Below are 26,008 nucleotides of genomic sequence, written 5' to 3' on the forward strand. Positions count from 1 at the left end.
CAGACACTCCTCCCCCTCAGACCCAGCATTGCAGCGTCCCCGCATGCTTTCAGCGGCCTGGCTCCCACGCGTGTGTGTGTGTGTGTGTGTGAGACTGTGTGTGTGTGTGTGTGAGACTGTGTGTGTGCGTGCGTGTGTGAGACTGTGTGTGTATGTGTGTGCGTGTGAGTGTGTGTGTGAGCGTGTGAGCGTATGTGTGTGGGTGTGTGCATGTGTATGTGTGTGTGTCTGAGACTGTGTGTGTGAGACTGTGCACGTGCTTGCGTGTGAAACTGTGTGTGCGCGTGCGTGTGTGTATGCGTGCGTATGTGAGTGTGTGTATGTGTGTATGCGTGTGCGTGTGTGTGATACTGTGTGTGTGCGAGTGCGTGTGTATGTGTGTGTGTGTGTATGCGTGTGTGTATGTGTGTGTGCGTGTATGCGTGTGTGTATGTGTGTGTGCGTGTGCGTGTGTGTGATACTGTGCGTGTGCGTGTGTATGTGTGTGTGCGTGCGTATGTGAGCGTGTGTATGTGTGTGTGTATGCGTGTGCGTGTGCGTCTCATCTTTCCACAGCCTGCTGGGGCCCAGCTGTTTCTGCGTGTAGGAAGGTGTCTGGGAAGATGAAAGAGGGAAGGAAAACAGATCCGTGCTCTCCCGACACTGCGAGAACCACCACATTCCCAGAATGCACCGGGAGCACGAGAGGAAGAAATCAAAGCAACGATCCACGCTCCCTCGATCTGCATTTCCCCCGGGAGCGCCGGGGTATCAGAGTGCATTGTGGGAGGTGGGCAAAAAAAACAGCAAAAAAAATCAACACCCTCCAGAACGGCGGCCCGCGTCTCCAGCAGCCGCGTGATAAATCGCTGCATTCTGGGTAATTCGATAAAAGACTTCTCGGGTTTCAGACGCTGAAGAATGACTACAGGAAACAACGACCGCGGAGAACGATGATGAATTCACGAGAGGCCTCGCAAAAAACATTTTTTTTTTTTATCATACTTATTTTATCAACTTCCCCCCCGAAATGTCAGCGACCCACGCTCGCGCTAAGCAGACGCCTCCTGAGGGGAGAGACGGCTTCCTGTTGGCGGGGGGGAGGGGGGGGGGGGTAAATTCACATTTTAGCACCATTCGGGGGCCGGGCCTTCCCCCTCGCCCCCCCCACCGGGGTCCTCTCCGAGCCGGGCGAGAGAACAGCAAAATTTACACTGAAGAACAAAACCATTGATTTTTTCTCCTTCTTCACCCCCCCCCCCCACCCCCCACCCCCCCCGTTTTTTTAAACAAACTCAAGGTTACGGTTTCATTTCTTTTGAACAGCAGACAGAGACAGATGTAACTGCCGCTAATTGCATGTAGCCAGGCGTGGGGAGTTCGGCTCTGTTCGATCCGTGTTTTTATCTTCCGTTATGCCGAGTGCCGCGGGGCCTTCTTAAATCAGCCCTTTATTTTCTCTCTCTCTCTCTCTCTCTATCGCTCTCTCTCTCTATCGCTCTCGTTCTCGCTCTCAATTCCTCTCTCTCTACTTCTCTCCTCTTCTGTGTCATCTGTCAGAATGTTTCCCCGCGTAAAAAACAAACACACTCAAGCGACTGTCTTGATGAAGGGCGATGCGTAACTCGACGATGTTTGTTTTTTTTTCCCGCTTAAATGAGTTCGCTTCCCCAACCCGCTGAATTTAGCTGGGCTTTCCCCTATCCCCACCTCCAAATACGCACCGGTACTGACCCACGGGTAAGCTCTGCACTTCCACAAAAGTAGAATACAACGTTTCATGGAGAGCCACCTGCACGCTTCCAAAGAGTTAGGAAAAGAGTTGCTCCCGTCCAATCGCGGGCAAGTTATGGCCAGGCACTGAGAACAGCAACTGCACACCATGTCAGTGTTCTAACAGTGCCTCTTATGACATCACAATGGTTTATTGTTTTTTTTCTTTTCCACAAGACTAATCACCTTTCATCTTCTATGCCTCTTCCTGAATAATCCAGCCAATCTGGATTCAGAAACCCCGCCCCCCCCCCAGGAACAAGCTGGCGTTGAAAGAGGTGGGACAAATCCAACTGCCCCCCCCCCCTCCCCGACTGCTGAATTTTATGAGAAAGCAATTCTCTCACAGCGGCATTCATTTCTGCAGTACTGTCGCCATGGATGCTTGCCATGGGGGGAAGGGGGGGGGAGGGGGGGCGGTGGATATGCTTTTGGTCTCAGCACCCACTGGCACCATGCCCAACTCTCATCTAGCCAATGCCTTCCTCAAGCACGTTTGAAATATTAGAACAATCCAATCTGAATAACGAGCACTTTATGTATCTGTAGAACAATTTCAGTCACATCAGTGCGTATATCAAGATCGACTATTGGCCCAAGATACAAGAGTGGTCCAACGGTGGGTGTGCGCTACATGGCCAAAAGTGTGTGGACACCTAGCATCCTACATATCATCCAGAATTATGGGCATTAATATGGAGTGGGTCCACCCTTTGCTGCTTACCAATTCATCCCAAAAGTGTTGGATAGGGTTGAGGCCAGTCAAGTTCTTCAACGCCGATGCCCGGGGGCACTGTCATGCTGAAACAGGAAAGGGCCTTCCCCAAACTGGGCCTTCCCCAAACTGTTGCTACAAAGCCGGAAGCCCACGATTGGCCAAAAACGTCACTGCGTTAAGATTTGCCTTCACTGGAACTAAGGGAACTAGCCCAAACTATGAACATCAACCCCATACCAAGGGGTGTCCAGCTACTTTTAGTCATATAGTGTAGCACAGAATAACTCCAGATGAAGGACTCACGTCCCCATGTCTAACTGGGACTGGGGAGGTCTCTGGAAATCTAATCAACATGGGTCACCTGAAGAGAGAAGGTCTTACAGGTTCAACATCAACGTTCAGTGTTCCAACATCAAGAGGACGACTGTCGATTTTTCCCCAAGGGATTTTCCCGTGGAATGTGTTTATGTTGGAGCCATCTAGACCGATAGAGATTTATGTGACTCACCAACGACTGGCTGTTAATATGATTCGAGAACAGGCACACATTTCCATTCTGCTGAAAAAACTTTGCTTACCCTTTAACAACAAATACGTGATTAGAATGTTCTCAAATGAACATTCTGATGCTGATGCAACAATCGTTTCTGGCAACTGACAGCAACGGAAGTTCTAGAACTTTGGAAAAAAAACATTAATAAACAAACATTCCAAAAAAAAAAAATCCTGACACTTCAAGAGGGTTAAACAACCACAAACACCACAGCACCACGTCGCCTCTAGATCCTCGGGCGAAGGCTCCCCGCTTATTTTCAAAGTACAAAGCCGATAAGCCAAGGAACAGCTATCAAAGTACCATGCCGTTTCTTCGAAATCCTGCACTCCGCTTCCCCGCCTCGCTATCTCTCTCTCTCTCTCTTTCACTCTCACTCTCACTCTCTCGCTCTCTCTCGCTCTCTCTCTCTCTGTAAAGATACTCCTCTCTCTGTAAAGATACTCTGCTGATACGGCCTCCAGCGGGGAGCAGGCGGTTGTGGGTAAACGGAAGGGTTCCCGGCTATTAATAGGTCACGCGCTGAGAAGTGTGTCAGGAACGCCGCCGGGGGCAACCGCGGCACAGGCGTCCGCTCGACCGCGCCGACCTCCTCGAACCCGAGGTCAAGCCCGGGGGCGCCCCCCAGAGAGCGTCGCTGCACAGTGCAGCCTCGAACGCATTCTACAGACGAGCGCAAGAGCCTGGGGTTCAACTAAGCAAGTGCGCCCCCCCCCCTCCCCGCCCCTCCCCTCCCCTCCCCGCATCCTCCACACCAGCCACAACAAATTCCGTAAAAAAAATACGCTCACAAGGCGAAAAACCTTACAACCTCTGAGAGATAACTCCAGGCACACCAGACAGAAACCATTCTTTTTTTAAAATTTTAAAAACAAAAACAACAAAAAACAAAAACAAGGCCCATCGGCTCAAAAACCGGAAAGAAATACAGAAACCGCGCCACCGAGGAGCAGCGGGGAGAAGCAGAGAGGGCGGGGCGAGAGGAAGGCGCTTTTTGGCGGGAAAAGCGGGGGGGAAGAGCTCACCAGGCCGTCGCAGTTGCTGATGGCGACGGACGCGCCGCTCACTCCGCTGACGTCGCCCACGTAGAGGCAGTCGGCCCGCAGCGGCTCGCTCCGCGTCCCCTCGCCCCCGCCGCCGCCGCCGCCACCGACACCGCCATCGTCGTCGTCCTGCCACTCCACCTTGGCCCCGGGCGCCACCAGCCGCGCGTTCTGCCGCAGGCGCAGGTGGAACTCCCGGCCGAAGACCGTGACGTTGTAGAAGAGCCGGCCGCCGCCGCCGCCGCCGCGCCCTTCCTCCTCATCCTCCTCGTTGTCCTCCTCCTCCTGCTCCGTCCCCCGGTGCTCCGCCGCTCCCGTCTCTCTCCGCCAGCGCCTACGGGGCTGCCCGCCCGAACGGCCGGCCGACACGACGTGCGACAGGAACCTGCCCTCAGCGTCCGTGCTCACCGGCCTGACCAGTCCATACTCCCCCAGCACCTGCTGCAGAGAGCCTGGGGGAGAGAGGGAGAGAGAGAGAGAGAGAGAGAGTCACACACACAGTCCATACTCCCCCAGCACCTGCTGCAGGGAGCCTGGGGGAGAGAGAGAGAGAGAGAGAGAGAGAGTCACACACACAGTCCATACTCCCCCAGCACCTGCTGCAGGGAGCCTGGGGGAGAGAGAGAGAGAGAGAGAGAGAGAGTCACACACACAGTCCATACTCCCCCAGCACCTGCTGCAGGGAGCCTGGGGGAGAGAGAGAGAGAGAGAGTCACACACACAGTCCATACTCCCCCAGCACCTGCTGCAGGGAGCCTGAGAGAGAGAGAGAGAGAGAGAGAGAGAGAGAGAGAGAGAGAGAGAGAGAGAGAGAGAGAGAGAGAGAGAGAGAGAGAGTCACACACAGTCCATACTCCCCCAGCACCTGCTGCAGGGAGCCTGAGAGAGAGAGAGAGAGAGAGTCACACACACAGTCCATACTCCCCCAGCACCTGCTGCAGGGAGCCTGAGAGAGAGAGAGAGAGAGAGAGAGAGAGAGAGAGAGAGAGAGAGAGAGAGAGAGAGAGTCACACACAGTCCATACTCCCCCAGCACCTGCTGCAGGGAGCCTGAGAGAGAGAGAGAGAGAGAGAGAGAGAGAGTCACACACACAGTCCATACTCCCCCAGCACCTGCTGCAGGGAGCCTGGGGGAGAGAGAGAGAGAGAGAGAGAGAGAGTCACACACACAGTCCATACTCCCCCAGCACCTGCTGCAGAGAGCCTGGGAGAGAGAGAGAGAGAGAGAGAGAGAGAGAGAGAGAGAGAGAGAGAGAGAGTCACACACACAGTCCATACTCCCCCAGCACCTGCTGCAGGGAGCCTGGGGGAGAGAGAGAGAGAGAGAGAGAGAGAGAGAGAGAGTCACACACACAGTCCATACTCCCCCAGCACCTGCTGCAGAGAGCCTGAGAGAGAGAGAGAGAGAGAGAGAGAGAGAGTCACACACACAGTCCATACTCCCCCAGCACCTGCTACAGGGAGCCTGAGAGAGAGAGAGAGAGAGAGAGAGAGAGAGAGAGAGAGAGAGACAAACACACACACACACAAGCTGCAGGGAGTCTGAGGGAGAACGAGAGAGAGAGAGAGAGAGTCAAACACACACACACACAAGCTGCAGGGAGTCTGAGGGAGAACGAGAGAGAGAGAGAGAGAGTCAAACACACACACACACAAGCTGCAGGGAGTCTGAGGGAGAACGAGAGAGAGAGAGTCAAACACACAGTCCATACTCTCTACACCTGTGCACACAAATTTGTGCGCAGACACACACACGCAGGTGCACACACACACAGGCACATGCATACACACATGCAGGCACACACACAAACCCACACACACACATGCAGGCACACACACACAAACACACGCACACATGCACATACACAAAATACATACATATAAATACACACACACTTTTCACTTCTTCATTGGAGTCTGCTGTTGCACATAAAACACCAGGACCCCAAACTTTTTTTTAAATGTCAGGGACATCTTAGTCCTGGTAACACAAGCGAATGTGCAGACACAAACACAGATGTTTAAGCAGGTGCAGTCCTCACACTGGCAGACAAGCATTCACACTCACATACATACATACATACATGCATACATACACATAAAATCAAGCATAACTTTATCTTCATATATCTTCAAAGTAGTAAAACGATTAAAGATCTGCAGTCATGTAACCTCCTCTTTCACCAGATTGTGACCAGTTCTTGTACCCTACAACAATCACACTTTTCTCTATAAAACAAACGAAAGCAAGGTGCAATACGCAAGGTGCAAAAAATACTTTGGAAGGTGAAAAACGTTCCTGAAGTACTACTGGCCCCTGAAAAGAATACATTCAGCCTATTTACAAAGCAACCACACTTTGCCTCTCCAGGCAGGAAAAAAAAAACGGAAAAATATAAATATAATCTCACTTATTTCTGCTTGTGTATGTCACTTTTGCGCGCCCAGAGAGCATCTGGAAACCGAAAAGCCAATGAGATCAAGGTGATAATTGCGGTTCTTACGCGCTGAATAATGTTTTTTCTCACCGGCAGAGAACAACCGGGAGGGAATAAAAAGATCGCTTCCCCCCTGTAGAATGCAGAACTGAGACGTACCTGCGTGTTCGGTTTACTAAAACGACGAGTCTACTAATACTGTTAAGCAAAAAAACAAAAAAAAAAACAAAAACAAAAACAAAGGCCTACCCTAAGTACACTGCTACAGTATTAATGATATTTAAACAATTACAATAATCGGACAGCTGAATTTCCCTCGGGATTAATAAAGTACCTATCTATCTATCCATCTATCTATAATAATAATAATAAAAAACAATACGTTTTTATTTGATTCTTACAAATAAATTAAGCAGTAATATCTATTTAATAGTAAAACAGGAAAGCATTTTCATGTTTTTATTTTTACAAAAACTGTATTTCTAGCATAATTCCTATTTTTCAATTAGGCGTGCCTGATGTCAATTTTTATTTTTATTATTATTTCGAAACAGCGGAATCGTTACTTCAAAGGTGTGGCAAACTGCTTAAATCAAAACAACGCTTCCAATCGTAAACACGCTTCCACTTTAACGTTGCCGCGATGGTAATTAGCAGATTTAACATCCAACTCAGAGCATCAAACGGCAGTAAAAACTAACTCGAAAGGTGCCAAATTCACACCCAGCACGCGGAGATGCTCTTCCAGCGCGAGAGAGAAACACGGGCAAGCGTTCACTATAATGCTTCTTTTTTTCCCCAGACCATTTTTAGAACCTACTGACAGCATGCCATTCCGTGTTAAGTAGATATGAAATGTAAAATAAAGCGTCAATACTTTTATTCTTTGACGCCGATAATTCTTACTATTATCTCCATAGTTTACAAGGGCAACATTTATTTCAAATACGGGGAATTGCTCGTATCCACTTCAAGTGAGAAGCTGTTATAATAATGTTACATATATGCATGTACACGTAGATATAAACAGAGGCGCGTGTTTGATGTTATCCGTGTTTATTATAAAATAAGAAATGATGTTACCCTGTAGGTTATCAACTCGCATAAGTATGTGATTATCTTCTTCAAAGAATTCAGTTACTAATAAGGAAAGTTTGGCAACACGAAAAACCCTTCGGGTTATTTTGTGCAACTTAAGTAGTTTCGCTTTGTTGCTGAAACAGCTGTAGAGTCCACGCTGGAAACGCAAGACGAAAAAGAAGGGAAATGTGATTAATAATCGATGCCATGCTACTCTTCCGTTCTGCGACCAATCGATAGCAGTCATCACAATCATGATAAATGGGGTTGCCCCTCGGCACGAGCAGTAGGCTAACCGAATTAGTTGCAATTTTAAAAACAAAAACTGAATCACGCGCAGAAGTACACAGTTGATAACGCTTTGGCTGCTGAGGGGATGTGGAAAAAAATGCACGCTTCGCAACGAAGGCTGATGACATGGCATACTACAGCAGACACAAGAATTTCCTGGGAAAGTCCTGGGAATCGTGGAAAAAACTTAACATTTAAAGACTAAAAAGTTGGAAAAGGTGTCTGAATTACTGTCTACAAAATTATACCGGGTGAGTGGCAGAGGGTGGACGCGGATAGCAGGTAGCTTCACCTTAAGACTTCACGTAAATACAAAGTGCAAACGTATAAACAATCCCACGTACCTACGCTACTGGCGATATAGAGACCGTTCGTGTGCAGAAATAACGGCAAAATAATTAAGAATGCCAATCCAGGCGCAAGATCCATGGCAGCTCCGAACTGCGCACGTGAGAGAGACGGACTTTGGGATCCAGTGTGGTAAAGTTCCCTGCGACCAGCAATCCGCCACACCAGCAACAGAAGCCCGCAACTAACTGCAAAGTGCACCGAGAGAGGACGCGCTCCTCTCTCTCTCTCTCTCTCGCTCTCCCCTCCTTGCTTGCGCTCTCTCTCTCTCCCCTCCTTGCTTGCACTCTCTCTCTCTGCCTCTCGCGCTCTCTCTCCTCCTTTGCTTGCGCCTTCCGATTACTCCCGAGTCCACGCGCACACGCGCCCACACATTATCTCAGGCGGAGCAGGGGGGAGCGGAGATGGCAAGAGAACGCCTCGCGGAACTGAAAGCTCAAGGGCGTGTTGCGCGTGAAGTCACACTGATTGACAGATCGCTGACAACTTAGCAGAAGTGACGGAAAATACAATTCGTCGCTGCCGATACAGGGAAGTTGTAAATGTTCGTTATACATGTTAGCAATGCTACTCCCTTCGCACCGTTTTTGCTCAACCGGCGCCTCACAGGACGCTTATACGTTCCCCTCCTCGAGTTGCGCCCGTGAGCACGCAGTTCTGCATCGCTTGCATAAAGTTCTCGTCTCTCGCCTTTCTTGGCACAGCTCTGGAAAGCGAAACTATTGGTGCAAGAGCTCCCCCTGCGTTTCTAAATGGAACTCACACACTGTGAAAATAACGGGTTCGGCGAAGTTGTGGCAATGGGCAGTCGATTCAATAAACTGTATCATCATCAGCATTATTATTATTATTATTAATAACAATAATAATAATAATAATAATAATACAGCTCTTTTTTATTTTATAAAAGGCCTTAAGTGTAAACCATCAGTTCAGCTCTTCAGTCACATGACTGATAAAATCTCCGTTTGTTTGGTTTGGTGACGGGCACCTCTGCAGTTTGCAGGGATTCCGGCCAAAGTTCAAATCGGCTCATCCAACCGCGTGCCTCTGTCTTATCCGTTCAATCGTTCGGATTGTGACGGGAGACTTCGTGAGCCCCCTCTGTCACCAGTGACCTGCTAAATGGTAAATGGACTGCATTTATATAGCGCTTTTATCCAAAGTGCTTTACAAGTGATGCCTCTCATTCACCCATTCACACACACACTCACACACCAACGGTGAAAGGCTGACATGCAAGGTACCAATCAGCTCGTTGGGAGCAATTAGGGGTTAGGTGTCTTGCTCAGGGACACTTCGACACGCCTAGGGCGGGGGTTCGAACCGACAACCCTCCGGCTGCCAGACAACCGCTCTTACCTTCTGAGCTATGTCCCCCCCCCCCCCCCACCGGTTTTCACCTACTGCCGTGAAAACCGGTGTTCTTCCAAGGAGAGCAAAGCCTTTTGATTTTGATTGACAGGACATGGTAGCTCCACCCATGACTACATTTGTGAAGCCTCACTCTGACGCCACTGCAGCACTGGATTCTGGGGGCCCAAAACAGTAAAAAATACAGTAGGATCATGCATGAGTCCATTCAGTGCCCGATGTGAGATCCTTTCACGGGGCCCAAAATGACTGGCAGCACCCCTGCATGTGTGGGTGTACATCCATCCCTGTAGGGTCTGGGTCTGGGGGGGTCCCATGGAGTGACAGCACTGTCGGTGGCAAGTTCCCCGTACCTGCCAGACTGAGCTCCTGTAGTTTACCCATATCCCCCTGGGAGGCGGGGGGGGGGAGGGGGCGTCCCCCCCTGCAGAGGAAGGCCACGCCCATCCCTCAGCCGCAGCTGCGTCTGCGTCATCTCAGCATGTCTGTCCGCAGCTGCGTCTGCGTCATCTCAGCATATCTGTCCGCAGCTGCGTCTGCATCATCTCAGCATGTCTGTCCGCAGCTGCGTCTGTGTCATCTCAGCATATCTGTCCACAGCTGCGTCTGTGTCATCTCAGCATATCTGTCCGCAGCTGCGTCTGCGTCATCTCAGCATGTCTGTCCGCAGCTGCGTCTGCGTCATCTCAGCATATCTGTCCGCAGCTGCGTCTGCGTCATCTCAGCATGTCTGTCCGCAGCTGCGTCTGCGTCATCTCAGCATGTCTGTCCGCAGCTGCGTCTGCGTCATCTCAGCATGTCTGTCCGCAGCTGCGTCTGCGTCATCTCAGCGTGTCTGTCCGCAGCTGCGTCTGCGTCATCTCAGCGTGTCTGTCCGCAGCTGCGTCTGCGTCATCTCAGCATGTCTGTCCGCAGCTGCATCGGGGACATAAATTGTCATCTCTGGGTCCGGCGCGGTGCGGGGCGGGGCGGCGCGGGGGGGGGGGGGGGGGGGATAGGGGGTTCGGGGGCTCTCCCATTTTGGCGGGATGAAACATGGCGGCGGCGGCGGCGGCGGATTTCGTGGCGCCCGCCTCGGTCTGAAACGCCGCCTCTCTCTCCTACGCGCCTCTTCCCTCTCGGCCCGCGAGAAACGGCGCCATCGCCGGCCGTCTGCTCCTGGCCGCCCGCGCGTTGCCATGGAGATACCAAGCCCCTTCGCAACCCCGGCAAAGTGCGGCTCCCAGACTGATGAACGGTTCAGTGATACCCCCCCCCCACCACTCCCCCACCCCCCCCACCTCAGATCTCTGTGTTTGTGTATGATATTGCTGGGGAGGGGAGGGGAGGGGAGGGAGGGGGGGGGGCTGGAGGATTTAGCAGCAGCACTTGTGAACTGAGGACGGGCTGGAGCCAGGCTTCATCTGTGCACGAGCACACAGCGTGTACTTCTGGGAAAAAAAAAAAAAATAATAAATGAGGGGGAAAAAAAACCTTCAAATCTTCATCTGACACGCAATTGGAAAAGCGGATAGCTGTTATGTTGTGTTAATATTTAATACCGCAGTCACTAATCTGTAACAGATGCAGGTTTAAATCAAGAAAACAGACCAGAGGCACTGATGCAAAATAAAAAACAAAAAAAAAAGACAGATTGGCCGATTTTGTATTTATCGTATTACTCTGTAGTACGATACTGTTTGGAAAGGTTGAAAAGATTACCCTTTGCCAGTCGTATTGTTCCAGAATGTGGTTTCATCTTTTTTAAAAGATCTGTGTGACAGATCGCCGAGACTCGAATGGTGGAAACGTGCACTGATACTGCAAAAGCGTGCAGGAAGAGGTGCTTCGCCCGCCCTGTCTGCGTATCCCTCCACGGCCCTGTTTACAAGGCATGCGTGACTGCGCACACACGCAGGTTATCTGCAAAACGAACGGTAACCCCGTTTTTCTACCTTTCTGTTAATGATCATACCCCTTTACTTCTCCTCTGTTTGCTGCAGTTTAGTTTTTTTTAAAGTGTTGTGTAACTGAAAAAAAAAGGGGGTTTCTCACCAACCTCAGGACTAATTTAATTAAATTTAATTTGTTAGTCTACGTGACAGGGTCAGTGCACATTAATGACATTTCTGTAAACGTGCCAGAGGCTTTTCATCTGTAGTCCCCACGGGCTACGTGTTTTGGCCGTGGGAGGAAACCCACGTGAACGCGGGGAGAACATGCGAACTCTACACACTCCGGAGTGCCATTATACCTCCCATCGAGGGGCGACATAGCTCAGGAGGTAAGACCGATTGTCTGGCAGTCGGAGGGTTGCCGGTTCAAACCCCGGCCTGGGCATGTCGAAGTGTCCTTGAGCAAGACACCTAACCCCTAACTGCTCTGGCGAATGAGAGGCATCAATTGTAAAGCGCTTTGGATAAAAGCGCTATATAAATGCAGTCCATTTACCATCAGTGTGCCATTATTACCTCCCGTGGCTCCTACTTAAAAACACGGCCCCCCCGCACACCGTCATTAGCCTGGACGAGAGGGCTGGAGAGGCGCCAGACGGGACGCCTGCGCAGCCAACCCAAAATGGCCTCACGACGTCAGTGGAATGTGCCGTCGGTGTCACAGCGTGACGCGGCAGCACCGTCGTGACCTGGCGGGGTACGGCTTTTTTTGCGGGGGCAGTGTGTAGTGTAAACGGTCAGGGTTTGGGCTGGGCTTGTACCTGAAAGGCTGTGGGGAAATCTGATTCCCAGATGGGACGGGCGGCTTGGTACCCTTGAGAGGGGTACTTAACCTGAATCGCTTCAGGGAGATGTCCAACCATATAAATGTCACGCATCTAAAAATGCAGGCTGTGCAAGTTCTTCTAGATAAAAAGCACATATATATATATATATATATAATATAATATTAAATGTAGTTGCTGGCCTTCTCAGGTAGTGCCGAATAAATATGTATGATGGGTTACACAAGAGATGGAGTACGGCAAGACGTGTTCCTGCCCTCCGCGCTGTCCGTCACTTTGCTCGACCTATCAGAGTGGGGAACTCTATGGGCAAGGCCCTCTCTTCCTTCCCATGATCCCTTGCGGCACCCTCGCCCTGATTCCCCTGTAGTGTGTAGCGGAACTTGTGCTTGACCAATGAAAGCACCACCAAACTCACCCACCTCCCCGGAGGACAGCACGGGTAGAGAGAGCGAAGCCCACGGCGAGCGTCCGTACGGACGTTCAGCTGCAAGCGTTCCCGAAACGCCCGCCCCGACAGGATTGGCTCGTCGGCTCACAGTGTTCTTGGCGTCACCGTCGGCAACACGTGTCTCCAATTTCTCATTTTGAAGAGCTTATTAATAACATTTCTGGATTTAATTTTGAAACGCTTATTAACTGTCCCCCCAGCCCCCCCCACCCCCACCCCCACCCACATCAGAATACTAAAATTGATTTCAAGCTCTCTGCTTAGATTATACACATTAAAGGATAACTAACACAGGGGTCATTTGAGTCCTCTCCTTGGAGGCTACAGTTCAGCTCTCTCACACACACTATTCCCCCCCCCCTTCCCCTCGTTCCTCCCCCCCCCCCCTTGCTTTGGACAAGCCTGGGATGGTGCACTGGTTAAATTAAGGTAATTACAGGCGGAATCAGGTCACTGAGCGCTCAGCTGGAACTGCAGCCTGCAGACCGCAGGCCTCCTCAGAGCCGAGCACGAGCAACCGTGTTTCAGCACCGAGGGCTGCTGGGTAATCAGAGAGAAACCCCAGGTGCCCTGTGAGGACTCCAGTACGAGGGCATCGTGTCCGAGGCAGAGCGAGAAGGTTACTCTGCGCGGAACACTTGTCCTTAAAAGACGCGCTTACATCCTCCCTATTCGAATAAGAAAATAAAGAAAAAAAAAAAACCTTTTTCGAAAACCGCCAACGTGTTTTTCTTTTTCTTTTCTGCTTTCCCTGATCGAACAGCACGGAACAGATTAGCAACACAAACACAGCCGTCAGGGTTGTGCAAGACGGTCCCCAACACTCGGGGAGGATTCGGAACGAGAGACTTCAGAAAGATGGCTGAACTCCCGCTGAACTCCCGAAACCGAGAGGCGCCGCCGCCGCTCTCGCCCGCGTGCGGACGGGGCCCCCTGCGGGCGCAAGACCGTCCCGCCAAAACGGGCGCGCGTCACGGCGGCGGCGACGGCTGAACACACGCACCGCACGTTCACGCAAAAAAAAAAAAAAAACCGCTCATCGTCGCGTGAGCGCTCCTTGTTTTTGTCTCCAGGCACACGCGGAGAACCATCCGGAGAATTCCGTTCGACACAACTTCCGCCCCGTCCTGTCGCGTTCCAGACTTCCAGCGGCCGGACGTGCGTGAGATGGCATCTGGTGAGGAAGGCGGTTTGTTTTATCGCTCGTTTTTTTTGGCGGCACATTAAACGCTCTGCGCTCTGCCTGCGCTCGGCCTGCGCTGAAACACAGGGGCCCGAGGGGGACGCAAGGGGGAAGGCCTGCGCACTGGAGTTCGGCTCATCGGCCCGACAAGAGGAGCGCTTATTTTACAAAAACCACAGGCGCCCTGGCCTCACTACCGAGAGGACGGTCCTTCTTTTGTTGTTGTTCATTTACGACAAAAAAAACCCGAAACATTTATTCAGTGGATCGGGTGATTCAGATCGCCAGGCTAATGGCTTGTGCTGGACCACAAGAGAAGAAGCACCACCTGTTCTACACCACCCCGCCGGCTCACCATCGCCCCCTTGTGTCTGGGAGGTTTGACCCTGCAGATATCGGTCATCGAACCTTGTCCCGTAGCCTCACTCTTGGGTCTCCAAACTGTTCAAATAATTCACTGTCCCGTTACGTAGTGTCATAACAAGCACACTGACACCCGCCTGGCTGACCCCGTAAAAGAACTCCCCCCCCGCCCCCCCCCCCCCCCCGCCCGGCAAGGCGACGATGAACCAGACGGGCAAAAACAGCAGCGGTAACTATGGCGATCCACTGCCATGTGTTTATATCTGCAGTCCCAGGAGCCAATTAGAGCCGAATTAAGTGGCAGCTGAGGGGAAAAAAAAAAAAAAAGACTTATTAGACCGGTCATATCTGCAGCGGACGGTGAGAGGCTGCCTACACGCGCGACGGAGGTCATCGTCCCAGAGCGCCGCGCGCGGGCGCGTGCGAACGCATTCTCATCTGCATGCTAATCAGCGAGGCCTGCGTTTCTGCGGGCCGAGGCCTGTTAAAGGCGCGGAGGACTTTGTATGCATATATACACACGCGTGTCGGTTTGGCCACTGCGCGCATATTAATGAGATATCAATTTTAATGCGTAACCCCGAGGCTGTCCGGCGAGCGTGAGGGGCTCGGTCTGAAACGCGCCGGTCGTCCCTGCAGGGGTCAGGCGCACGAGGGCCGCTTCCTTCGCATGAATTTGCATACTTAACGAGCGGCAGGATGGGGTTTTTTTTTTTTTATTTGACGCGTTTGCCCCCCTGAAAGGTTGCACCGGAGAACCAGCCTGGCGGCCTGCTCCTGAGTGTGTGTGAGTGTGAGAGTGTGTGAGTGTGTGAGCTTTCGGGGGTTCTCTCTCTCTCTCTCTCTCTCCTCTCGCTAATTCACAAAAGAAAGCAGCGCTGTAGAGTCATTACACACACGCTGTAGTTATGGGTCTAACTCGCAGGCAGAAATAATCATTACTCAGCAACGATCTCCAAAATTGCTGAGAGAGAGAGATGGAGAGAGAGCCATAGAGCGAGACAGAGAGAGAGAGAGTGACGAGCAGAGCAAGTCAATCCCGTTTTAATAGTCAGGTATGACTCAGATTTAGGGTATATTTAAAACCCTCTGTGTTTAGTGTGATGGGAAGACGAGAGAAGACGGTGTTCCCTGGTAATGCATGTGTGTGAAAGTGTGTGCGTGTGTGTGTCTAGACTAATACCTAGCTAATATTCAGCTGAAATATTTTCATGTATTTCATATTTATATGTACTCAAAAGTTTTTAAGTTAAAACTCAGTAGTTTTAACAGTCATTGTTGTTTGTTCACATTTAGCAAAAGTCCAGGACTTCGGTCTGTCTAAGCAGAGAATGAAGAGCATCATTCTAAAAAAATTCACAAAAAACACAGACAAAAAAAAGCAGAGAAGCAACTGCTCGGGCATTTTTTTGAAACGGTTACCTAACACGCTGGTGCTTTGCCTGTATCCGAAGCGAAACATCTTACTCCAGCGTGCGAGAGGCACTGCTCTCAGAGGTGTTTGGGGGCGTTTAGTCTCGGAGAACGCTGCTGGAACATCGAGTTCTGTGTTCTCTGCGGGGGTCTGGTTTCAGGGTTGCGTCTCCTGTTTCCACGGACGCGGAGGGGGGGGGGGGTGAGAGGGGTGTGGGGGGGGGGGGGGGATTTTCCGGTGAAGCACCTGGCGGTTATGAAGGGGCCGTCGCCGCTTGAACGGGAGTGTACGGCTGTCGATGCGACCGACCCCCCCCCCCCCCCCCCCGCTGGGCCGAACGCGGGTCCCCTGCTGCTTCCCTCCTCTCATCCTCTCCCCCCCCCCCGTCACCCCCGCCCCCCCACTCCCCCCTCCCCCCTCGGCGGTTATTGACGCCGTCTGTCCCAGATCCTTCCCAGCGGGCCCTCTTCGTTTCTAACGGATACGGATCCTGCGGGAACATGATAGGTCACATGGGTCACCTACTGGTCACAGGCGCATAAAATAGTTTGAAAAGTGTTAGTGTTAGTTCTGTTTGCCAGACTTACAGAACAGCGATCAGCCGCTTCCTTCCTAACTCCGCTCCAGGTGAGAAGCCCGTCCTGTTAATGAAGTGTTAATTAACGGGGCACAGGTAACATGCACATCTCACCTTCCCCGAACGCGCCGCAGGACAGGCGGCAACCGGAAGGTGGTGGGGTTAGCGTTCGAAAAACCCAAGATACAGAGACACCGCCCGAAAAATATCGGCGAATCAAATTTACCCGTTCGGCTTTCGCGCCTCGAGCGACTTCCTGCTCGGTCCTCACCTCTCGGGGGCAGCTAATGGAGATTATTTACCTGGTGAGTTTTTGCTGTGCGGAAAGCGTCCGGGTGCGAGACCCTCTGTTCCCCGCGCGTTCGTCCAGCGGCTTACCGGACGGACGAAAATAGGCGAACCGCCGCGAACCCGTCCTCCACGGCTAGTCCGTGACCCTTCACGACCAGACGGGGTGCCTGTCCAAAAAAGGGGGTCGCTTGGGTCATCATCTCTGGAGGTAACCACATTACGTCTAAAGCTCTGATGGAAACTGCAAGGCTCTCTGGGATCCTGCACCTCACCTGACCGCACCTGTGTTGGGAGTTCCTCACTCCCAACACACCCGCCCACAGCCCCTGCCTTTCCGCCGATGGTTATTTACCCTTTATAAAGCCTTAACGAGCTGTCGTATGCATGTCATAAGCAGAACGGACACTTGGCAAGCGCAGGTGCAAGTATAAGGTGTCATGCAGGAGTCGTAGACAGTCAGTCCAGCTACCGTCTGAAGAGATGAGTCTTCAGGCCACGACGGACCCCAGACTATATGTTTGTTTTTATTTTATTGTCTTTGTTTTATTTCTACAATTTCTCTCAGAAAAAAAAGGTTCTTTGGGCTTGTCTCCATAGGGTAACCTATTTGCGCTCTCTACGGAACCCTCTATGGTAGGTGCACAGTAAAAGCTCCAGTGTTAATTCAACTCTTAGCAGGGCACATATGAGTCCAATAGGGACCATACGTACCCTGTAAGAGGTTACTTAACGCTGAATACTTGAATGTGTGTGAAAAGCGTGAAGAGCTCCAGATTGAACCGTTTTGCCCGATGAAGGACCCTTTGCACTCGCCAGGGCCCCTATGGAGACACAGAGGAGCCTGCTGGAACCCCTTTCTTCCGAGCGTGCAGTCGGTGGATTATTTTCGGTGAAAACTGAGAACGGCCCTCACGTCATCGTCCCCTATTATGCAGTAACGGTATCAACACGACCGGGAAAAACATGACCAAAAAAATAAAAAATAAATCTCAGAACGGCTACAATCTCCCGGACCGAATCCTAGAAACGCAACGAACAGCTGCAAAGCAGACGTGTTCGTAACGAATGCTGGGGAATGCTCCAGGCTTGGCAGCGCACGGCAAAATCACTGCACATACCGTTTTCGTTGGCATCGATGTCGTTATGAACTGCGCCCTCCTCACACAGTAAGCGATGCACAGACAGCCCTTCTCAAAATCGGCTCGTTTCAGAATAGACGCGCACCATACTGACGGGGATCTGATCCTAAGCCTGACAACAGCAGAGCCGCGTACGAGCGCCGCCATGCTCAGAAGGTACCAGATTGTCCTGGCGTGCGAACGGGAGCTGAAGCCTGGCCGATGGCTTGATGTTTCCAAACAATGCCTCGCTGGTGTTGTGTGATCTGTTCGGAGCGCCTTCTGCGAACGCAGACGAGGCCACCGCTGACAGACGCGGCGGGAGCCAACAATGCGCTCCATTGTGTACGCCTGCAGGGAGAAAGCCTCACGTGCTCCAGCACACCGCTATCAACCGAGGAAGGTAAGAATGGGCATCGCGTCTCCCCAGGTTCCAAACGGCTGCTCCGCGTCTCCACAGAGGAACCCTGTCTGGTTCAAGGGCTCTCTGTCGGGCAAAATGGTTCAATCTGGCAACGTTCTCACACCTTTTCACACCTACCAAAGAGGGTTCCACAAAGAACTCAAAAAGGGGATCCTCAATGGAGACAAGCCAAAGAGCCCTTTATTCCCCTGAGTGTGTGCTGTCTGTGTTCACTGCGGTACAACCGTCCAACCGTACTGTCTGTGTTCACTGCGGTACAACCGTCCAACCGTGCTGTCTGTGTTCACTGCGGTACAACCGTCCAACCGTACTGTCTGTGTTCACTGCGGTACAACCGTCCAACCGTACTGCCTGTGTTCACTGCGGTACAACCGTCCAACCGTACTGTCTGTGTTCACTGCGGTACAACCGTCCAACCGTACTGTCTGTGTTCACTGCGGTACAACCGTCCAACCGTACTGTCTGTGTTCACTGCGGTACAACTGTCCCTGTGGTGCCAGGATGGGGAGGGGGGTTCCACACAGTGAAAATCGATCCTGACAGAGTACCTCTGACTCAGGTGAAGTACAGCCCAACTCGTGTAGAGTCCGTTATAAACCTGGGCTGGCAGCAAAACTTCCCTCCTCTGGGCCCGTCAGCACCTGCAGTCTGCTCCTGAATCACATGACACGTGCTCCTAAATCACATGATGCGTGCTCCTGAATCACATGACACGTGCTCCTAAATCACATGATGCGTGCTCCTGAATCACATGACACGTGCTCCTAAATCACATGACGCGTGCTCCTGAATCACATGATACATGCTCCTGAATCACATGATGCCTGCTCCTGAATCACATGACACATGCTCCTGAATCACATGATACATGCTCCTGAATCACATGACACGTACTCCTGAATCACATGATGCCTGCTCCTGAATCACATGACACATGCTCCTGAATCACATGACGCGTGCTCCTGAATCACATGACGCCTGCTCCTGAATCACATGATGCGTGCTCCTGAATCACATGACGCGTGCTCCTGAATCACATGACGCGTGCTCCTGAATCACATGATGCATGCTCCTAAATCACATGACGCGTGCTCCTGAATCACATGATGCGTGCTCCTGAATCACATGACGCGTGCTCCTGAATCACATGATGCGTGCTCCTGAATCACATGACACGTGCTCCTGAATCACATGACGCGTGCTCCTGAATCACATGACGTGTGCTCCTGAATCACATGACGCGTGCTCCTGAATCACATGACACGTGCTCCTGAATCACATGACACGTGCTCCACTGACACGCCAACACCTGTCTCGCTGCTGGACATTTTGTTTTCACTTTTTTTTTTTTCCGCTGCCTTTCAATAAAGAACATTTGAATTCAAATCAATTCAATATGCTGGACTGGCATGAAAAGCATGTTGTGAATATTGCCAAAACTCTGTCTACAGTGTAACAAAACAACGAATATATCCATATCCATATCCAATAAACATGTCATCCCATCACTGAAGATAGAGCAGTTTGGTTATACAAATGATTATTAACTCTGAATATTATTCATTTATTAGATATTATTGCTGCTGGGTTCTCTCTCATTCTCTCTCTCCCTATCTACACCTCTCTGTCTTGCTACCTCTCTATACCTCCAACTCTCTCATTCTCTCATTCCCTATTTACACCTCTCTCTCTCCCTCCCACCCCTCCCGATCATCTCCATTTTAACTGACAATGTGGACATTTACAAGGGAGTTATGAAGTTAAAATCGAAGATTTACTTGGAAACGGCAGAAAACGTAACATAAATCTGACCCCCCCCACCCCCACCCCATTTCTGAGAAAGTATTCTTGTGTAATAAGGAGTTCAATAAATAACATTGCATTCCGCCCCTCCCCCCCTTTATTTCCACTTTGATAATTTCGCCAAAACCTCATTCTGTTATCTTCCTCGTCGACCCGTTTGAATAATGGTCATCTTCCACTTTTGTCTGGGACTGAATTAATAGCTATCCTTTCTTCCCCCCCCCCCCCCCTTTCGTAAGAAGATTAGCGCGGCAGAATTGATCGTGCGAAATTTTCCAATCTATTAAAATGTCTGAGCAGGCCGTGATCAGTGAGGACGCGTAGCCGCGCGCCGCCGCCGCCGCCCGGAACGGGATCGTGCGCCGGGGGCCGCGCCAGGACCCCAAAGGCCGCAAATCATCCCTGTTATTCTCCCGCCGCCCGGATAAATCTCAGAGCGCTCCCTAATTCAGGCGACGGATTCCTGGACGCCGGGGTGGTGGAGGGGGGGATATGTGAAGGCAGAGACGGCCTGGGCTACGGTTTTTACGATGCGTCATCACCACGAGGCCAGGCATTCCCCCGAGACACGGGGACTCGGGGATTTTTTGGGGGGGGGGGGGGCGGAGGAGGAACAGTGCGCACCTCTGCCGGTTCGATCGCCGTGCGAGGAAGGGGTATTTGGCGGGTCAGGATTCCGCCTCCCTAATCTCTCTCGGAAGAGAAAAAGAGGAAAAGAGGAGGAAAAGAGCCCTAATCTCTTTGGGGAAGAAGAGAAAAAGAGGAGGAGAAAAAAAAGAGGTGCGGGCAGCGGCGGGTTCGGGAGGCAGGGAGCGAGATCGCCTCCCGCGCGTGCAGAAGTGTTCGTCTGGTCTCGCCCCAGCCAGCCGCCAGCGGGTCGGGACCCGGCACAGCGGATACTTACGGGATCAGTGACGGATCAGCGGTGCCACGACACTGTTCCTCTCCTTCCGATCCTCCCGGAGGAGTTCAGCTCAAACATCGCAGAGCCAGAGGAGACCAGAGCGGTTCAGCACACGGCTGTGTGCACCTGCAGAGCTAAAGGAAAGCAGTCGCTCAAACACAAATGGCTAATTTTTCACTTTTTTTCCCCCAATGATAACATTGGTATCAATTCCAGAAGAGTCGATATCCAGCTCGCTGATTTCATTACAGCTCGTCCTCTGCTGCTGATCATTTTACATAAATCACAAAGTACCACTCGTACCTCCAGCGGCGTTTGTTTTCCTCGGCTAAAAGCATCCGGCAAATGATATAATGTAGGGCGTAATTCCAGTTCTAGTGTAACTCTATATCTATGGTCGCTGCAGATTTAAGTCCATCCTTCATCAAGTGTGATTTGCTCAAATTAGCCCATAACTTCTCCAGCCAGGTTCGTCTGAACTTGTGCCTCCAGAAAATTCTTTGGCCCCCGGCAGAATTCATTTTTGTCCTCGTTCAACATGACCACATGTTCCGCCAAAACAGATGGCGACCGGGCGCCGTCGGACCCCGGTTACCGCGAAAATAATCAATATCTGCGCGGGGAAGCGATCGGATCTGATCTTCCTGCCGAGGAATTCGCTGGCCTCGGTGCAGAGCGAGCGGCCGGCCAGCTCAATAACAAGACCAGGCGTGAGACAGATCCGTTTGGGCTGCAGCGGAAAAGAGGGTCAAGTTCACTTTCGCCACATGCTCAGAGGTGCTTCTCTGATGACAACAAGTTCCATGTGCGGCCGAGGGGGGGGGGGGTTGGGGGGTGGGGGGGGGGGCAGGGCCTAGAGGTCTGCATAGGGCAAGAATTAAGGATCGAGTCCGCCTATACCCAACCTTTTTTCCGGCCTGACCCAAACCAGCCCGACAAGCTGTAGTCAAATTTGAAGCCCGGACCTCATAGAGATAACAAGATAACAACAAACACCCTACAGCACAACAGAAAAGAATGCAGTGTTTCCCACTGGATATGGTGGAGGTGAAGGTGCTAGAGATCGTGGACTGTGGGGGCTGGGTGGAGGAGACTGTGATTGGTTCGGGGGGGAGGGTAGAGTTTGCGATTGCGGACCAGGGGGGCGTCCCGTATCTGTCATGGCTGGAATTGAGGACTGAGTCCACCGATCCCCAACCTCTTGGGTGGCAGCGCAGTGTAATGGGTAAGGAGCCGGTCTTGTAACCTAAAGGTCACAGGTTTGATTCCCAAGTAAGGCGCTGCTGTTGTATCCTTGAGCAAGGCGCTTAACCTGCATTGAACCCCCCCCTGCCCCCCCCCCCCCCCCCCCCCCCCACCCCACCCACCCCACCCATACCAGTATTTCCTGGCTTTTGGCTTCCCTCTCACTGCTGGCTAGCCTGTGTGACACGAAGACGAGCGTTTGAGAGGCATGATCCCTTTGCTGTGGAGGTGAACCACGCCGCAGGACACTGAATCCAGAAGCATCTCCAACAAAAGGCAGTGCTCTGCGTCAGATCCATCTTGGATAAAAGAATAAAAAAAACTTGATAAAAATACCTATAGAGAGTGGCTGGTGGAGACGTCTCATCTGAATCCACTGCAGACTTATGCTAATTCAGATTTGGGTTCACGCGGAGGCCACCATTTTGGGGGATTTTCCGCATCTAAGCCGATTGAAAAGCTCGAATCCCTGTAGTGTAAACAGACTTACACAGACGGGGAGAGAGGAACAAGAAGGAACAAGAGATGAATTCCGAGTTAAAAAACAAAAACAGACATGGAGAAATATAGGATTAAACGTCGTTTTTTTATATAATGGCAGAAGTGTGGGTCCCCTGGTGGGGTGTGCCAATGTGGTGTTTTGGTGTTTTGGAGTGCAATGACGCACCTCACAGCCTGGCTCAAATCTTCAACGCGCCAGTGTCACCTGTGGCCACACGTCCCACAGGGAAGGGGTTTGATAACTGGGCATCACCAACCCTAAAAACTACAAAATGGCGGGCGGCCGTGTGGCTCACCGAACGACACGTTAAGTCCGCGTGAAATCCCGCGACCAATCGACCGCTGTTTCCGCGATCGCTCTGCGCGGGGAGGAAGTGACGTCGACCCGGAGCGTTAGCGTTAGCGTTAGTGCTAACGCCGCTTGGACGAAGGAGAGGGACGTCAAAACAAACTAACAAACAGGAGCAACGGTGTTCCCGACCAGGCCCTCCCAGGCCCAGAGAGATGAGAGATCTGCTCCTTTCTGCTCCTCCTGTCTTCCCCCCACTGGCCGGAATGCCATGAGGGCGATCGTTTGGCCTGAGGGGAAGTGATGTAATGCGCGACCTCGGGAGGTCACGGGGTCAGAGGTTAAGGAGCATGACTGTTTGAGCTGGGACATGCCTGCCTTGCAGATTTGAAGTCGATGAGTTGCTTTGAAACACTGATGAACAAGGTGGTGGTGGTGGGGTGGAGAGGGGAAAGGGGGGATGGGTTGGCAGGACACAGGTGAAGTTTTAAAAGAGGTCCAGAAAAGAGGTGTGTGTGTGTGTGTGTGTGTGTGTGTGTGTGTGTGGACATGCATATATGTGTATATGTGTTTGTGTATGCATGGGGGTTTTGTGTGTGTGCACACGTGCCACCTCATGGCTCACAGTGTCCGCAGTTCACCTCTCCGAAAGTACAGAGAACACAGAGGAGCTGGGGTGGGGGGGAGGGGGGGGAGGGGGGGGGGAGATTGGAGAGTTCCGGAATGTACAGTTTAGCAATCAAAAGGAATGCGAGTAATGTCCTTTTCGCACTTTATTATTTCCCGGAATTAAAAAGGAACACAGCCCGGGAGCGCGTTTTATTAACCCTAAATAACTCATAAATACGCTTCACCCCGTCAAATGAGCATCCAGAGGTCCTCGCGCTGCTGTTAAATAATGCAGTTCATGCCTGCAGTTAGCCAGATGGAAAGCATCATGGCCGACATAAGTTACCCTTCAATTATTGAGCATCCATCTCTCCCTCCCCTCCTTAGCCAGCTCTTCCCCTTCCCCCCCCGTCCTTCTCTCTCCAGAAAAATAAAAAACTGACGTCTGTTTGCTGATGCAGCCTCGTCTTCCACAACGCGTGCTTTTGCGTGCTTAAACGATGTTATCTTTATGACCACACCAAAAAGAAAAGAACGAGGCAACTCAATGACCTCACGTTTGCACACTTAATATCGTTATAAAAATGGAATGGCATTAATAGTCCCAGAGTAAACGAGGAACACCTGGTTACTTCCTGGATTTTTTATACTGTTTCCATGAAAGTCGAAGATGTTGTCTGTTGGGATATCCAACCATTTGCCAAATTTTTTGGACTACATTTCCCAGCAGCACCTCAGTGAAACATGACAGGCATCTGTTGCCCTTTGACCTTGTAGCAGGCCTGTGCAAAGACTTGGTGGCAATCAATACAAATCAAAGGAACACAGCAGTGACATTTTCTTCACATGCTGGGGGGGCACTGGGGAAAAATAATTTGAACATTAATATGAAAAAAAACAATAAAAACCTACAGCAACAACAACAACAAAAACTCCAAAAGACAGCACAAAAAACCGATTCATCACGGAAGGCGGACTCAGTGTTTGCTAACAGTGGCACTGTCCAGCTGGACAAAATCGCAAAGACCACTGAGAAACATGTCGCTGTTGCCATGACGAGCCGGCACCAAATGTTGCCGTTCAGCTCAGAACGCTACGGACACAAATAGCGATCGCTTGAGCGCGAGCGCCAGGCAAACAAATCCATGCCTGAGACCAAGCCTCTCCAGGAGAAGCCAACGATCTGAGACACGACGTTACAGCTGAACCCAGGGAAGGCGGGCGCCAGTTTTATTCCCTTGTTTTTCAGTCTTGATCGTGTTCTAATTTAACGAGCGTCAATCCATTTCCTTCTGGTGCCTCAGCTACATTTCCAAGAGTGCAGATCACTGCTGTAGGACTAAGACTGGTGTTTGGAAGAAAAAAAAGCCACAAGAGTGTGAATCATTTTTTGGGAAATATCTTTCCTGGGGAAAGGCTTAAAAAATACGATCTTCAAAAATACATGTTTCGCATTGTTTGCGTCACGTGGGAGTTTAGGAGGAGAAGGTCTGGGGTGGATCATACCCACAGTGCTCACTGCCTTCACAGAACATCAGGAGACACTCGATCAGCTCGCCAAGCCAACGACCGAGTGCCGTAGCCAAGGGAACTAATCCCGCTCTTGTCCTGGCTTTGCGGATGACATCACTTCCTGTGATGGACAACCACAAACGCTGGTCTCAACACAACACAAGCAACAACTTGTCAATGAAGGAGCTGAGGCACAGACTGGGCTTCAGACCTTCAAGGAGTGACATCACAAATACGTGATAAGAATGTTCGTAACTGAACGTTCTAATGCGGACGATCAACGATCACTACTGGTGTTTGAAAGCAATGGAGCTAGAGAACACTGACTTAAAATTTCAAATAAATTTGTGTGTGTGTGTGTGTATGTGTGTGTGTGTGTGTGTGTGCAGGTGCATGTGTCTGTGTGTGTGTGTGTGTGTGCAGGTGCGTGTGTCTGTGTATGTGTGTGTGTCTAAAGGAGCTGTGGCTGCTAGATTAAGACGCAATATGAAATGTAATAATGATTCTAATATGACCCTTTTATGAGCCCCTGAGCGTTATGTACCCGATGAGAGAGAGCCTAGCGGTGGCTTTAGGAGGCGTTCCTGTGAGCGACTCTCCCTCAGGCTGCCGAGGACCGGGGGCTCTCTGGACGCGGGGCCCGACGGTGGGGGGGTTGGCATGAGGGAGGGGTGGGTTATTGTTCTCCTCTCCAAATGCCAGTTCCCAGGGAGCTCTCTGACTTTTACGGAGGTCCCTCGCGCGCGCGCGCATCCCAGAGGCAGCTAGCGTAGCCGGAGCCGGAGCCCGGCCAATCACAACATTCCCCCAGACCGCGTTTCGGGAAAGCGAAAACGCGCCGTTTAAAAAGCTCCGTTCGCCTCTTTTTCGTTTCCGCGGCGACAAAGGGAGGGAACGCGAGGGGTGAGCCCGGGACAGGCGTCTGACGCGACGGGGCCGTCCCCCGGGGCCCCCGTCGAATAAACGGTGGGGCCACTGGCCACTCAAGTGTGTCGCCAAGAAACTAAAT

The 26,008-nt window shown here is 51.4% G+C and overlaps 1 protein-coding gene across 3 annotated transcripts in view; it reads right to left on the bottom strand.

The window, feature by feature from the left end:
• The window catches only part of LOC118223260 (A disintegrin and metalloproteinase with thrombospondin motifs 2-like), a 152,216-nt gene extending 143,614 nt beyond the window's left edge, over window positions 1-8,602 (bottom strand). The window contains exons 1-2 of one of the 3 annotated variants that reach the window (XM_035409537.1): window positions 8,219-8,602; window positions 4,049-4,518 (exon numbers count right to left, since the gene is read on the bottom strand). In XM_035409537.1, the coding sequence (XP_035265428.1) occupies window positions 4,049-4,518; window positions 8,219-8,303 (555 nt within the window). In that variant the 5' untranslated portion in view covers window positions 8,304-8,602. The remainder of the gene's footprint in view (window positions 1-4,048; window positions 4,519-8,218) is intronic. The other 2 variants (XM_035409536.1, XM_035409538.1) reach the window with 2 other exon arrangements.
• Between the last annotated feature and the right edge of the window lie 17,406 nt (window positions 8,603-26,008).

The sequence above is a fragment of the Anguilla anguilla genome, chromosome 3 (genome assembly GCF_013347855.1).
Source record: "Anguilla anguilla isolate fAngAng1 chromosome 3, fAngAng1.pri, whole genome shotgun sequence".
Classification (NCBI taxonomy): domain Eukaryota; kingdom Metazoa; phylum Chordata; class Actinopteri; order Anguilliformes; family Anguillidae; genus Anguilla; species Anguilla anguilla.